This window comes from Trachemys scripta, chromosome 9 (assembly GCF_013100865.1).
Source record: "Trachemys scripta elegans isolate TJP31775 chromosome 9, CAS_Tse_1.0, whole genome shotgun sequence".
NCBI lineage: Eukaryota > Metazoa > Chordata > Testudines > Emydidae > Trachemys > Trachemys scripta.
The window spans coordinates 76183492-76199274 of NC_048306.1; the positions used below are offsets into that span (position 1 = coordinate 76183492).

Below are 15783 nucleotides of genomic sequence, written 5' to 3' on the forward strand. Positions count from 1 at the left end.
AGACGTGGGACTGCATTGCTACACAGCAGCAGCTGCTAACTGCCTTTTGGCAGTAGACGGTGTAGCATGAGTGATAGTCGTGGGGCTGGCAGCTGTAGGGCTGCATTGCACCAGCCCCTTGCAGGCGATGGTATATTATGACTGGTACCCATCATCGTCATACTGGTATGGCTGTCAATCATGGCCACCTGGGCAGACATGCTACTGTTTTGATGATGATGGTTACCAGTCGTAATATACTATTTTCTGCCAATTGCCCAGTATTGTCTGCTAAGCACCCAGAAGAGGCCGAGGGCGATGCTGGGTGCTGGCGGACGTGGGGCTGGCAGACGTGGGGCTGCATTGCTACACAGCAGCAGCCCCTTGCCTTTTGGCAGATGATGGTATATTATGATTGGTACCCATCGTCATCATACTGGAGAGGCTATCACTCATGCTGCACCGTCGGCTGCCACCTTAAGATGTAAAAAATAGATTTGTTCTGTGTTCATTTGCTTCCCCTTCCTCCGTGAAATCAACGGCCTGCTAAGCCCAGGGTTTCCAGTTTAATCTTTGGGGGGACCATTCTGTGTGACAGTTGTTTGTGTTTCTCCCTGTTCCTGTACCTGTACGCCATGTCGTCACTCGGCCCTCCCTCCCTCCTTCTCCTGGTCCATCAGATACTACTTTCGCGCCTTTTTTCTGACCAGGCGCCATAGCTAGCACTGGGATCATGGAGCCCGCTCAGATCACCGCGGCAATTATGAGCACTATGAACACCACGCGCATTGTCCTGGAGTATATGCAGAGCCAGAACATGCCAAGGCGAAACCCGGACCAGGCGAGGAGGCGATTGCAGCGCGGCGACGAGAGTGATGAGGAAATTGACATGGACATAGACCTCTCACAAGGCACAGGCCCCAGCAATGTGGAAATCATGGTGTCACTGGGGCAGGTTGATGCCGTGGAACGCCGATTCTGGGCCCGGGAAACAAGCACAGACTGGTGGGATCGCATCGTGCTGCAGGTATGGGACGATTCCCAGTGGCTGCGAAACTTTCGCATGCGTAAGGCCACTTTCATGGAACTTTGTGACTTGCTTTCCCCTGCCCTGAAACGCCAGGATACCAAGATGAGAGCAGCCCTCACAGTTGAGAAGCGAGTGGCGATAGCCCTGTGGAAGCTTGCAACGCCAGACAGCTACCGGTCAGTCGGGAATCAATTTGGAGTGGGCAAATCTACGGTGGGGGCTGCTGTGATCCAATTTGCCAGGGCAATGAAAGACCTGGTGATAGCAAGGGTAGTGACTCTGGGAAACGTGCAGTCAATAGTGGATGGTTTTGCTGAAATGGGATTCCCAAACTGTGGCGGGGCCATAGACGGAACCCATATCCCTATCTTGTCACCGGAGCACCAAGCCACCGACTACGTAAACCGCAAGGGGTACTTTTCAATGCTGCTGCAAGCCCTGGTGGATCACAAGGGACGTTTCACCAACATCAACGTGGGATGGCCGGGAAAGGTACATGATGCTCGCGTCTTCAGGAACTCTGCTCTGTTTCGAAAGCTGGAGGAAGGGACTTTCTTCCCGGACCAGAAAGTGACCATTGGGGATGTTGAAATGCCTATCGTGATCCTTGGGGACCCAGCCTACCCCTTAATGCCATGGCTCATGAAGCCGTACACAGGCAGCCTGGACAGGAGTCAGGACCTGTTCAACTACAGGCTGAGCAAGTGCCGAATGGTGGTGGAATGTGCATTTGGACGTTTAAAAGCGCGCTGGCGCAGCTTACTGACTCGCTCAGACCTCAGCGAAAAGAATATCCCCATTGTTATTGCTGCTTGCTGTGCGCTCCACAATATCTGTGAGAGTAAGGGGGAGACATTTATGGCGGGGTGGGAGCTTGAGGCAACTCGCCTGGCCGCTGATTACGCGCAGCCAGACACCAGGGCGGTTAGAGGAGCACAGCAGGGCGCGGTGCGCATCAGAGAAGCTTTGAAAACGAGTTTTGTGACTGGCCAGGCTACTGTGTGAAACTTCTGTTTGTTTCTCCTTGATGAACCCTCCAACCCCTCCCCCCCGACCCGGTTCACTCTACTTCCCTGTAAGCCAACCACCCCACCCTTCCCTCCCCACTTTGAGCACCGCTTGCAGAGGCAATAAAGTCATTGTTTTTTCACATTCATGCATTCTTTATTAGTTCCTTACAGAGGTAGGGGGATAATTGCCAAGGTAGCCTGGGATGGGTGGGGGAGGAGGGATGGAAAAGGACACACTGCATTTTAAAACTTTAACTCTTATTGAAGCCCAGCCTTCTGATGCTTGGGCGATCATCTGGGGTGGAGTGACTGGGTGGACGGAGGCCCCCCCACCGTGTTCTTGGGCGTCTTGGTGAGGAGGCTATGGAACTTGGGGAGGAGGGCTGTTGGTTACACAGGGGCTGTAGCGGCGGTCTCTGCTCCTGCTGCCTTTCCTGCAACTCAACCATACGCTCGAGCATATCAGTTTGATGCTCCAGCAGACGGAGCATTGCCTCTTGCCGTCTGTCTGCAAGCTGACGCCACCTATCGTCTTCAGCCCGCCACTTGCTCTGTTCTTCCCGTGATTCAGCCCGCCACCTCTCCTCTCGTTCATATTGGGCTTTTCTCATCTCCGACATTGACTGCCTCCACGCATTCTGCTGTGCTCTATCAGCCTGGGCGGACATCTGCAGCTCCGTGAACATCTCGTCCCTCATCCTACGTTTTCTCTTTCTAATGTTCACGAGCCTCTGCGAAGGAGAAACATTTGCAGCTGGCGGAGAAGAAGGGAGAGGTGGTTAAAAAAGACACATTTTAGGGAACAATGGGTACACTCTTTCATTACAAGGTCGCATATTTCGGCTTGCAGGCAGCCATCGTAGGCCACAGTGTTTTGGCTTTTTTAACCTTCTTAACATGCGGGAAAGGTTGCAAACAGCAGCGCATTTCCCATATCAAGGATGAATTGGGTTGTCCATTTAAAATGGGGTTTCAATGTAAAAGGAGGGGGCTGCGGTTTCCCGGTTAACATGCGGCACAAACACAAGTAAACCACCACCACCACCACCCCCCCCACACACACACGATTCTCTGGGATGATCACTTCACCCCTCCCCCCACCGCGTGGTTAACAGCGGGGAACATTTCTGGTCAGAAGAGCAGGAACGGGCGCCTCTGAATGTCCCCTTAATAAAATCACCTCATTTCAACCAGGAGAGCTTTCTGGAGATGTCCCTGGAGGATTTCCGCTCCATCCCCATACACGTTAACAGACTTGCTTGCTTTTTTTTTGTAATGTTTACAAATATTTACAAAGTTACACTCACCAGAGGTCTCCTGTGTGCCCTGAGGGTCTTGGGTGAGTTCGAGGGTTACTGGTTCCAGGTCCAGGGTCACAAACATATCCTGGCTGTTGGGGAAACCGGTTTCTCCGCTTCCTTGCTGCTGTGAGCTACCTACAGTACCTCCATCGTCATCTTCCTCGTTCCCCGAACCGTCTTCCCTGTGTGTTTCTCCAGTGAGAGAGTCATAGCACACGGTTGGGGTAGTGGTGGCTGCACCCCCTAGGATCGCATGCAGCTCCGCGTAGTAGCGGCAAGTTTGCGGCTCTGCCCCGGACCTTCCGTTTGCTTCTCTGGCTTTGTGGTAAGCTTGCCGTAGCTCCTTAATTTTCACGCGGCACTGCTGTGTGTCCCTGTTATGGCCTCGGTCCTTCATGGCCTTGGAGATCTTTTCTAATACTTTTCCATTTCTTTTACTGCTACAGAGTTCAGCTATCACTGCTTCATCTCCCCATATGGCGAGCAGATCTCGTACCTCCCGTTCGGTCCATGCTGGAGCTCTTTTGCGATCCTGGGAGGACTCCATCACGGTTACCTGTGCTGATGAGCTCTGCATGGTCACCTGTGCTCTCCACGCTGGGCAAACAGGAAATGAAATTCAAACCTTCGCGGGTCTTTTCCTGTCTACCTGGTCAGTGCATCTGAGTTGAGAGCGCTGTCCAGAGCGGTCACAATGAAGCACTGTGGGATAGCTCCCGGAGGCCAATAACATCAAATTCCGTCCACACTACCCCAATTCCGACCCGCAAAGGCCGGTTTTATCGCTAATCCCCTCGTCGGAGGTGGTGTAAAGAAACCGGTTTAAAGGGCCCTTTAAGTCGAAAGAAAGGGCTTCGTTGTGTGGACGTGTCCAGGCTTAATTCGGTTTAACGCTGCTAAAGTCGACCTAAACCCGTAGTGTAGACCAGGCCCTAGAACAGACTACAAAGACTGTACCAGTCTTGGTATGGATAAGTATGCTATGGACAAAATGAAGAACAGGAGTACTTGTGGCACCTTAGAGACTAACAAATTTATTAGAGCATAAGCTTTCGTGGACTACAGCCCACTTCTTCGGATGCATATAGAATGGAACAAATCGGTCGGGACGCGGGACAAACAAGGAAATATCAGGACAGTCCCGATAAAATCGGGACGTCTGGTCACCCTAGATACAAAGCAGCCACAAACCCAGATAAATTGACTGGCCATCAGAGCAGCACAAACTAGCTGTAGTGTATTAGTGAGCTGGACCCAATGTACATGTGATTTATCTATATGTGTGCACCCCCAATTTTAAAAATGTCCACATTAGAAGATTGAAAAGCAAGCAGGTTAATAAGCAAGTTCTATATTAACAATATAGAACAATAACAAGGTGACACTTTGTCTTTAGATGCCCTGCATCCACATAGTGCCTTAATAAGAAACAATGGGCCAGATTCTGAGTTAGTGTTAATCAGCATTGCAGCTTCTATGGACTTCAGTCGAACTTTCTAGTGACTTCAATGGGATTATGACAACTTCAGTTGTGGCCAGTGCTTACTGGAAACAGCTAAGGATTCATCTTCACTTGTTTGTTAACATGAGAGGTAAACTGCAATATAGCAAATATTCTGTGTTATGTTGTTGTTTTTTCCGAATAGGATGTGGTGGACCAATGTCTTTAGGCAGATGATTCTGATGTAAGGGTGTTTGTGACTGATTTAGTCTATAAACTAAGCTCATCTGAAGCAGTCCCTTCAAATTTGCTAGCTGAAAATTAAGGTAAAGTAATTAATATTTTAATTCATGTTTAATTTTAAAGAGTTTAACAAGAACATTAAAATTAGCAGAGCACTAATTTTAACCTAGTCTGATGAGTAGTTCTGCTAAAAATAAATAGAAAAGATCAAATGCAATGTACTGTTTGTCTTATAGCAGAAGACATACTTCTGGGATTTAGTGATGAATATAAATAAATATGATGATCAAATTATTAACACCTTAGTATAAAAGGAAAAATATGTAAATATTAATTACATGAAAACTACATGGGGTTTTTGTTAATTGTTGTGCTGAATAACTCCATTCTCCTGTTGACTACCTATAGTACATCCAAAAATAATGTCCCTGCATCATGGATAATGATCTAGAAAACAGAAATAAATAAATTCTACTTAATAGCAGAAATTAACAATGCTTAGAGTCATGTTTTAACTATAAGGGGAATCTATCATAAAGAGCCAAATTCTGCTCTCCATTATACTGATGTAATGCTGGTGTTAGTTGTGAGCAGAATTTGCCCTGTTACTGTATTGCAAAAATTGCTATATAATTATTGCAATTAAATTAATATGCCTGGGCACTTGTGTTTAGTTGTCATCAATTAACCTTTAGTTTCCTTTCTATTTAAAACTGCACCTACACTTTGCATCAAGATCTAGATTATATGGTAAGAGAGTTTAATATGCGCAAACTGATTCTGAATCAGTAGTTTCCATTTATTATTAGTGCTCAGATTTGTAGGGGGTCCACAGTACCACCAGATCAGGTCCAATTTTAGCTTCATAAAGGAACACATGCACATAGTCTATATTTCACACTGGTAACCATCAAAAACATGATGTTTCCTGGTTTACTGTAATTGACTTTATTAATGACATTTGTGGTATTCTCTCTACTTGAAGGGCTAGACTGTGGCTTTTAAGCCACATCTCTGCTTACAGAGCTGTGCAGAGCCAAAATGCCCCGAAGGAGCATTGGAAAGGATTGGTGGATGGTGCAGATTAGCCCCCTTGGGTATTGTGGGTGATGCAGAGGGGTTCTGGGCCACTGGAACTCCTTACTTGCATACAATCTAGCACAGGATGGAGAATATTATGACTATGGTAATATTAATTATGGTAAAACAGTAAATGTCACACATTTTTGCCTTTTTTCTCTTTGTGAATTGTCTATGATTTTTGCAAATGTATTCATAAATCAAAAATTAGTTTCCAAATACCTGTGGTAAATAATGTGTGCTCTGTAAGGAAGCTGCAGTAAATATTCAATTATGATATTCAAAGTCTGAGAGGTGCTGATCATTTTTGATTGGAGGGATAAGTCACAAGTAGTATCTTGTCCTGAGCTTTTGTCAAAATGAGTGAGATAAGAGATTGATGGAGTGATAAGGGTGATTGTGTCACCAAACATGTTACCTGCTATGATGATATCTCAGAAATGACGTTATGACCTAAACTTTTGCATTTCCAGGGTCTGGCCTTACCCTTTACATCACCTGACCCACAACCCAAAGGCCCACCTTACCTAGTGAGGGAAACCAACAGGATTTGGTTTATGGCCCCAAATCCCTAAACCATTGTCTGATATGTTGCACCACCCATAGAAATAACAGACAGCTAAAACAGTGACAAAGCTAAAATAAAAAGAGAGAGGTTTAAAATATATGAAAAGAAACACCCATCTGTACTACCTGCACACATTCATATGTGATGTTATAGCAATTTCAGAGAAATAAAAAGAAATGTTATCATATCCCCATACATACATGCAAAGCCTATATACACTGTCCTGCATGTATGCAGCACATGCGGAAGACATACCCCAAAGTACAGAGACAGGCATATTTGTTTTCAGTATTTTTTTAGAGAAAAAAAACACAAATGTGCTAGCTTAAAAGAACTGTATGCGAGAAATATATGTCTTTGCTTATTTTCTGATTTGATATCAGAGCTACACATTATCTAACTTTAGACTAAAGCTGAGTAATGATGCAAAATGCAGAATTTTGTTTAAACTTTTCTCTGTAAAAGAGGTGATAACATTTTTGACTGTTCTTACCAAATACAGTTCCCATTTTGTAAATTAAACCTGTAATTCTGCCATAATTTAAGTTACCCATGGACAGAAATACATGCAGGCATCTTATTTTATTGTGTTTTCAAATAATAGAATGTAATTTTACATCTTTTGCATTATGAATGTATTTGGTTCATTTAGCAAAATACAAATTAAAAATCTAAAACACGAGCCCCATAGGTACAAACTTCTCACAACACATATCTCACATGAAAATACATACTGGCAGATAATTTGTTTAAAAGGAAAACTGTGAATACCAGGAGGCCAGACTGCTTACAAGAAAAAACTGGCTTTCTTTCTGACTTCTTCAGGGTTGTCAAAAGACCTCATTGCAAGGCTATATCTAGCCTAATACTTCTTGTCTACAGACATTGAGTCAGTGTGGGATTAAGTTTTGGGCCCATAAACTGTGAGCAATGCACACAGGTTTACAGACCATTTTCCTCTGCTCACCCCCTCTCTTTATACAAAGGTCTCATTGGATTAACATTTCAGAAATACGGGGGAAACTGCACACCAGTTTTTGTGCAAAAGTTAATGCATATACAGATTTACTTAACAGAGAGGCTTTACCAATTTTGCAAATACATACAGAGCCCATATGAACATCAAGAGCAAACCAGTACAAGTACACCCAGACAGAAACACAGGAAGTTAAGTTAGACATAAACATCCACAGGAGTACAAAAATGCCACTTGTAGATATACAAGTTTTATAACAATGATTTCAGAAAAATAATGAATTTACACAAATTAATTTAAAAACAGTTGCACCAAACCCTTAAATGAAGAACACTTAATATCTACAATAAGGAAGTTAGGTGCCTATGCTCTTTGAAAATCCCACGAGGCATCTAACTACATTTAAGCACCTAACTACATTTAAAAATCTGGCCCTAAGTCCCATTTTCAAACATTAATGAGACTGGGGCATTTAATATGCTACAGCAGCACACTGCAGTGCTGCAACTGTACCACTATAGGGCTTCAGTGTAGATATACACTACAGCGATGGGAGAGGTTTTTCCGTCACTGTAGTTAATCCACCAACCTGAGAGGCAGTAGCTAAGTTGGTATAAGAATTCTTTTGTCAACCTAGTGCTGTCTACACTGGTGTTAGGGCAGCATAGCTACATCTCTCAGGGGTGTGAATTTTTCAAACCCTTCATAGATGTAGCTATGCTGATGTAAGTTTTCAGTGCAGACCAGCCCTTAGGCACCTAAGTCATTTTTGAAAGTGACACTTACCCTTTAATATGTTATCTATTTGGAATATAGGAATATAGTGTTGTTTAATCTTCTCTGTATGTTTTAGAAGATGAATGCCAGCAACTTCAGCGAGGAATGCGTCTTTGAGCATGTTGATACCATAATGAAATATCTCCAGCTGGCGATCTACATACCTACTTTCATTCTTGGTTTGATTCTCAATTTGCTAGCTCTATGGGTTTTCTGCTGCTTTTGGAATAAATGGACAGAATCATCAATCTACATGATAAACCTTGCTTTTATGGATCTTCTTCTTCTTTTCTCTCTTCCTTTCAAGATGTACTACTCCATACAAGAGGGGCAGTGGGTCTTGTGCACATTTATGGAATCTCTCTATTTTGTCAATATGTATGGAAGTATTTTCCTCATTGCCTGTATTAGCTTGGACAGATATATTGCTATCAGGCACCCTTTAAAAGCTAAGATTTTCCGATCACCTAGGAGGTCAGGCGTGATATGCTGCTGCGTTTGGGTTATAGTTTGGCTTGGCAGCATCCCCATACATAACTTTAAAAACAGTGACAAGGTCAGCTGCTTCCACAATATGTCAGAACAGACATGGAGCATGTCAGTCATCCTTTCTGTTGAAATCTTTGGATTTCTCATCCCATTTACTGTGATGGTTTATTGTTCTGTTAAGATCATCCAGACTCTTCTAAAATATAACAACCGACAAGAAAAGAAGGCTGAGCAAGTTACCAGTGTATGGATCATTGCAGCCAATCTCATCGTGTTCATGGTTTGCTTCACACCAGTCCATCTGGGGATCTTTCTACAGTTCCTGGTAAAGCGGAACATCATTGTGGACTGCAGTGTGAAACAAAGTATTAGCCTCTTCATTCAGCTGGCGATGTGTTTAGCCAATGTCAACTGCTGTCTGGATGCCATCTGTTACTACTTTGCTGCAAAAGAATTTCACAAGAAAATTTACTTCAGGGATTTAGCAAAACCATTTTCTGTCTCTCAGACTAGTGCTGGATGATTGAACTTCATGCTAGAGAATAATGTCGTTTCCTCAGATAAAGCTTGTCTAATAGATTTCTGACAAAATGTAAGTTTATTGCTTTAAAGTAAGATTACCCCAGTAATCTTGTATGTGTGCATGCATGTATTTGGGGGGAGTGACAGAATGTGGGCATGCATGCAAATGTGTGTTAGAGCGCATATGCACATAGAAAAATATTGTAAGCATTGTAAAACTGAACATCTTTCTTTTCTTTGAAACAAAACAAAAAGAAAATGTAAAAATAAAGAACAAAAACAAGATGGGAGAAATAAACTTGCTAAAGTAGAAGAATCCTTGTAGTACAAGTGTCCACTGAAATCACTCATTCACCCCAAATCTACCCTTTCTAAAATAAACAAAAACTGTTAGGGATGGATCAAAAGCAGAACTGTTTATCTGAAGGTCTTCTCCATCTTCGGAGGTAACTGTGCACACAAATTAGGCATGCATTTTGAGTGTGCAGTTGTGCAATTGGCTTATTAAAAAACAACAACTTAAGAGTCCAGTCAAAATGTAGTCATCATGACCAATATAAGTTATCTGGTCCTGGCTTCCTATAGTGACGATTTTCAGAATATCTAACAGGACCAACACTAGTTTGGGATTTGTGAATGTTTCCTTATCAGAACTTTTCAAACCAGCATGGGATGTTTTTGCAATTATGGCATGAATTGTCCATGTGAAAAAATGAGACTAGTGCTCTTATTGAAACACCATATAAAAGGAATTGTGGTGTAATCTAGCATATTTATACTTAAGGCAAAGATATAGAACAATACATACAAGAAATTCACTGCCTTCCTTTGCATTGTTTAACTTTTATAAGAATATTATAAAGGCATATGAATCATGCTGCTATAATCAAAGAGACTTTCAGTGTTTCAGTTACGGAATTTATTTTTCATGACCTTTTAACCCCATCATAACAATTTGCTCTTCCTGAGTATTCACATAAGAAGTTTCTAGTCCTTGGAGTAAATCAGTTTTTTTTCAAATTTGAAAAGAAATTGATTTCCCTAAAAGGGCACAATTGTGCTGCTTTTAAAAGAAAATTGTATAGGCAGTTGATCAGTTGTATTGACTAACTGCATGCATGCTGCAGCTGTGTATATTTATGCTTGTATCGGATGCATATATGTTTGACCTAAGATGTATTAGCCAATACTAGGAGAATGACTATAACTAATAGGTACAAAGAGCTCTATTGCACACAAATGGCTCTATTGTAACTTGTAATTGGGGCAGACGGGAGAGCCTCTCTGCAGTGGTGGATCCCAGAGACAAAATGTGTCTTTCTCAGTGCTGCAGTTTCAGAAACTCATATTCTTGAGGATATTATGAGTCATTTCTGCCTGCATCAGCCATGTTACTTAGCAAATTGTCAGCTAAAGATTTTTGTGAGCAATAGGGTATTCTTATTTTTTTTAATTAATACATATTTTTATTTTAATTATATATTAGAAAACCATATCTTCTTTGAATTTCTTGGGATGACTCTCCAATGTCATAACACTTGTGGGCTCATTTTCATCCTTCAGATTGAATTACTGCTTTCAATGCCTGTATTGGACATTTTCTTTTGAAAACAGTTATAAAAATTAGTCAAATTGCATTCTCCAGGACGATAATGGGGACTCACAATTGTGGCAGTAGAACACAATTGAATCGTCAGAAATAAACTCACAAGAAGGTAAGAAGAGGCCACCAACTCCACAAATTTCAGACAACTAAAAAAAGAATGGAAAATAATTTCTAACTCTATAATTTTCTTCACCCTATCCACTTTATTCCCTGAGAAATCCCATGAGTTCCATCACTCCTCTTTCATACTATGTAATTATCTGACAACTTATATTTAAATTTAAATAATTTAGCACTCTTTTAAAATAAAACATAACATTTTAAAAGTTACAGTCATAGAACAATATTGATCCTTCTTTAAAAAGTTTTGTTTATTTTGAAAATTAAATTGAGAACCATCTGTATGAAAATTCATTTATTTATTTTTTTGCTTCAAGAAGATCCTTCCTAAGTGTTACTGATGTAAGTAGCAAAGATACTGGAGGCTCTTTGTAACTAGGAGCAGCAAAACTGAAGAAATCCAGTGTTTCTCAGGCTAAATAAATAAATAAAATCCTCTGGCAGTCATGAAGGACAATCTCTGACCCAAGGCCACTGATCAGAGCTACTGCATCTGGTGTCAGAGCCACTGCAGAAGGGTTCTGGTTAGTAAATGATTTTTTTTTTACTTCTCACCAGGGTAGCAATACCTGTTAGGTTTAAGGGGGATAGGTGCACAGATTCAGCAGGCAAAGGAAGGAAATATTTGGTTGTTCTCACAGTTACAGGGAGAATCTTAATTTTCAGAGCCTGCCAACACCAGAAAGAGGACAGGCTGGACATCCATATATTCATACCACTGGCCAGAGAGTCCAGGTTGCACTCCGTCCCTCAAATGCAGATGGAAGTATGCAGGGTGCAGAAGTCCATAATCAGAGGAGCATCTTGAGGAGATTAAGAGAACTCTATGTACAGATGTGCAAGGATTGTGGTTCTATCTGTAGTGAGAATTCAATTTAATTTTTAAAATTAAAAAAATTGTGGTCTACCTCAGAAAATTGGCAGTAAAAATAGCATCATGGGATTGTGTCTGAATGTTTTGCTGATCAGATTTGCTCTATTTATGAATAAAAATATAGTTTTCCTAATTGCTAGCTCTACAATTTCAGAGCAAGATCTGAAAGTCAGGCTGGGTTATTTCTTTGTTATTCTTGGTCATCACCAATAAGAAAGATTTTGCTGACCCAACATACTTTTATATAACTCCCTTGTCTTCAAATTATGTCTTCAGTCAGACATGTAGATGAAAGCAGAATGTGGCCTAGATTTATTCAGAAATTCATAGCAGTGCTGAGTATTTATGACCAATAGGAGTTTAGAATAGTTAAATCTTTTCATCACTAACTTAAGCAGATCTGGTAGTACTATTCAGCAAAAAGATGCCATTTTTGCATCATCATTTTTCAGAGATGAACTGCACTTTTAGAAAAATAAAATCAAGATCAGTCTTTGTAGCTAAACTTTCAATTTTTTTAGTTATTATTCTGAGTATAGCTTTCTTTAATATAAATTGTTGTTAATTGTTGAAAATCTTATGAAAAAATAAAATAGAAAAGCTCCAACCCCTGAAATCTACAACTACTATTTGTAAAGTTTTGTAGGTGTGTGTGAGTTTTTTTTTCTTTTCTGCTTGAAGCCCAGACACACCATTTCCCATTTTGCAGACAGAGACAAACGGAACTGGCTGCCCACAGTAACCGTCTGAGATCAAGACTCAGAGGCAGACTAAAGTAGAAGAACACCTCTTTTGCTCAGCTCAGCAGTCTGAAAATTCATAAGAAACACTTTTGAATAAACGTTGACATTAAAAACAAAAAAACACATTGGTCTTTCTGAGTCAATGCTTTTTGCCATTTGAACTTTCTAGTTGCTCTGAGCAAAATGAGAAGAGCTTTCCCCTCTAATGTTTATTCCTAACACATTCTACCATATATAGTCACACTAGGAGCCTGAAATTCTTGCACAACAGAAACTCCCACTATGGTCCGTGCCAGCCGAATTAAGATGTTAATGAATTATCATCCAGATGAAAAAATCAGGTGATGACAGAAAAAAAGTAAGGACCCATTTAAAATTTCACATTTTCAACTCTGCTTTCCTCTGCAATCTTGAATAAAAGTTGATTCAAATAACTAAACACTTTAATAACAGTCTGTATTTGATCTGAATTCTTTTGAACGAGATACTAGGTGCTTGTGTTCAGTTGGTTATCTGTCATGATCCAACCCCCCTCAAGTCCTTTTCAGTGTCACTGCATTCCAAGATACAGTCCCCCCATCTTGTAAGCATGACCTACATTCTTTGTTCCTAGATGTATGATTGTAGCATTTGGCTGTAAAACATATGTTGTAAAAATGAGCCCACCTTTCTCAGTTTTCCAGATTGGTCCATCTCACTGACCTGTCCCCAGCATTATTTACCACTTCACCAGTTTGTTTCATCTACACATTTTACCAGCAATGATTTTATATTTTCTTCCAAGTCATTGATAAAGATATTGAATAGCATAGGATCAAGAACAGATCCCTGCGGGACCCCACTGGAAACACCCCGAATGGATGTTGAGTCCCCATTTACAATTACTTTTTGTGATCTATCAATCAGTTTTTAATCCATTTAAGATGGACCATATTGATTTTGTATAGTGCTAATTTTTTATATTATAATGTCATGTGGGAATAAGTCAAACGCCTTACATAAGTCTATTATATCAACACAGTTACCTTTATTAACCAAATTTGTGATCCTGACTACCTAATCTCCTCTCCACCCATGTGCCATTCAACTGAGACACTTTTGCTGACTACTGCTAGATTTGATAATCTGGTGGCAAGGTATTCTCAGTGGAGGTTCCCTGACTATAGAACTCACTTCATCAACTGGTCAAATGAGCCAAAGACTATTGATCTTCAGAACACAGTGAAAGGACCATCTATTTTCTCAGGTATTTCTGTCTGAGGTTGCTTATTGTGTTGAAGATATATAGTTAATGGTGGATGACTTCCAATATTGACAGTAGTTAACAAGTATTTTTGTGATGGGTGCTTTTATAAGGTAAATAAATATGTATGATGAAAAGGGGCACTGTAGAGTACTTTAGGCCCAAACAAGGGTTTATTTTATGTGTAATGTTTTTATATTGCTACATTCCTCTCTTCTGTTCCTTAGGCATGCAAGTTACGTTAGCTTAATTCTTAAACTCCCTGCCTGATTCACCTCTGTATTCATTACGATATAACTGACTTAATTCCACTATGCCATTCATGTGGTGAAACAGTGCTTTAAGGGAGGCTATAAGTTTGGGTCAAAGTGTTGGTGTCACTAGGCATCACCCTAGGTAACTCGGGGGGGTTGGAAGACCCGAGAGTCGATGAAGCCCCCCTGCTCTAGGACAAAGTGAATCAAAGCCCCTGCATGTTAAACTTCACTAACCTCACAGGCCAGCAACTGGGAAGCAGTAGTGATAAGGGAAACCTACATGCTTCTAGCTAAAGGACAAGATTACTTGCAGAAAGAAACAGTGAGAACAAGCTGCACAGCCAAGGTCGTGTAATGTAACCAGAGGGAGAAAGGGGCAGAGGTGGGAATGGAGGAGGGGGGGAGAGAAAGGGCGGGGAAAGAAGGGAACGGTTTAGCTGCAAAATGTATAAAGGATAAAGGCCGCTTATGTTGGTGTGCTTGATTTGAGACGTGCTTATCTCCTTGCTCCACTTTGAGATCTCAAATAAACTTTGTTTGCTTCTCCACCCTGGTGTGTTCATTGGCGCGAAGCACACCGGGCAACGGACCCCGCTGTTGCTGTCCTCGGGCACTCTGTGCCGGCAACAAAAGGATGGATATCTTTTCCCTACCTAGTAGCCTTCAAGCTGAAAGTTGCTATTACAAAGAGAGGGCAGAAACCTTTCTGTTGTCTTTGCTCTTTACACAACAATATGAGGAAACCACAGGCACACAGATAGGTTCCAAATAACCCTGTTTATTAACTCTATACAAACATGCAAGGCCTAGTTATGTGTTTAAGTAATGTGCTCCTTGGCAACCTTCCAGTAACTTTTGAAATACAGAGTACAGTTAGTGCCAGTAGAAGGTTCACAGCTATTTAAAGGTATACTACCCTGTTCCTATAGGCTTCAGCCATTAGTGTGAGAACTGTGGGAAACCTCCCTTGGGGAAGGGAAATGTCACCATTACAGAAAACTTGAAAGCGGCTATTATAGAGTGAGGTTGTCTCCTTGCACCACTTTGAGATCTCAAATAAACTTTGATTGTTTCTCCACCCCGGTATGTTTATTGGCGTGAAGCACTCCGGGCACCGAACCCCACTGTTGCTGTCCTCGGGCCCCTGTGCCGGCAACAAGGTGAAGAGAGGCTATTGTTACACAGAAAGGGAAAGTGGCCATTACAGTTTGCTGATGGCGCCTCCTAGAGCCCAAGGCCTGCAAGGTCACACTATTGCCAACTCTTGCCATTTTGGGGAGAGTGGTTGGATGTCAGAGCGTCTCAGAGCACTTCTGGCAAAGTTCAGCCACGCTAGAAGCTGGCTGAGTCTCTCCCCTCCACTGGCCACTCTCACAGGAGGGTTGGGGAGAGGAGTGAGTAAAGGGACCTGCAGCTCAGCACAATTTCACTCCTTCCTCCCTTCCTATGAGAAAAACTGACAGGCTGTCACCCCTGCAGCACCCAGCCTGGGGAGAACCAGAGGGGGTGAAGCGCTTCTACTGG

General features: G+C 41.8%; 1 protein-coding gene across 1 annotated transcript; it reads left to right on the plus strand.

Moving 5' to 3' along the window:
- The first annotated feature begins 8484 nt into the window (after window positions 1–8484).
- LOC117882367 (G-protein coupled receptor 55-like) lies at window positions 8485–9417 on the plus strand. The gene has a single exon (XM_034780528.1). It carries the CDS (start codon window positions 8485–8487, stop codon window positions 9415–9417), a length of 933 nt encoding a protein of 310 aa, XP_034636419.1.
- The last annotated feature ends 6366 nt before the right edge of the window (window positions 9418–15783 follow it).

Coding starts and splice junctions, on each gene's coding strand:
- LOC117882367 (XM_034780528.1), top strand. CDS start 8,485: ATGAATGCCAGCAACTTCAGCGAGGAATGCGTCTTTGAGCATGTTGAT.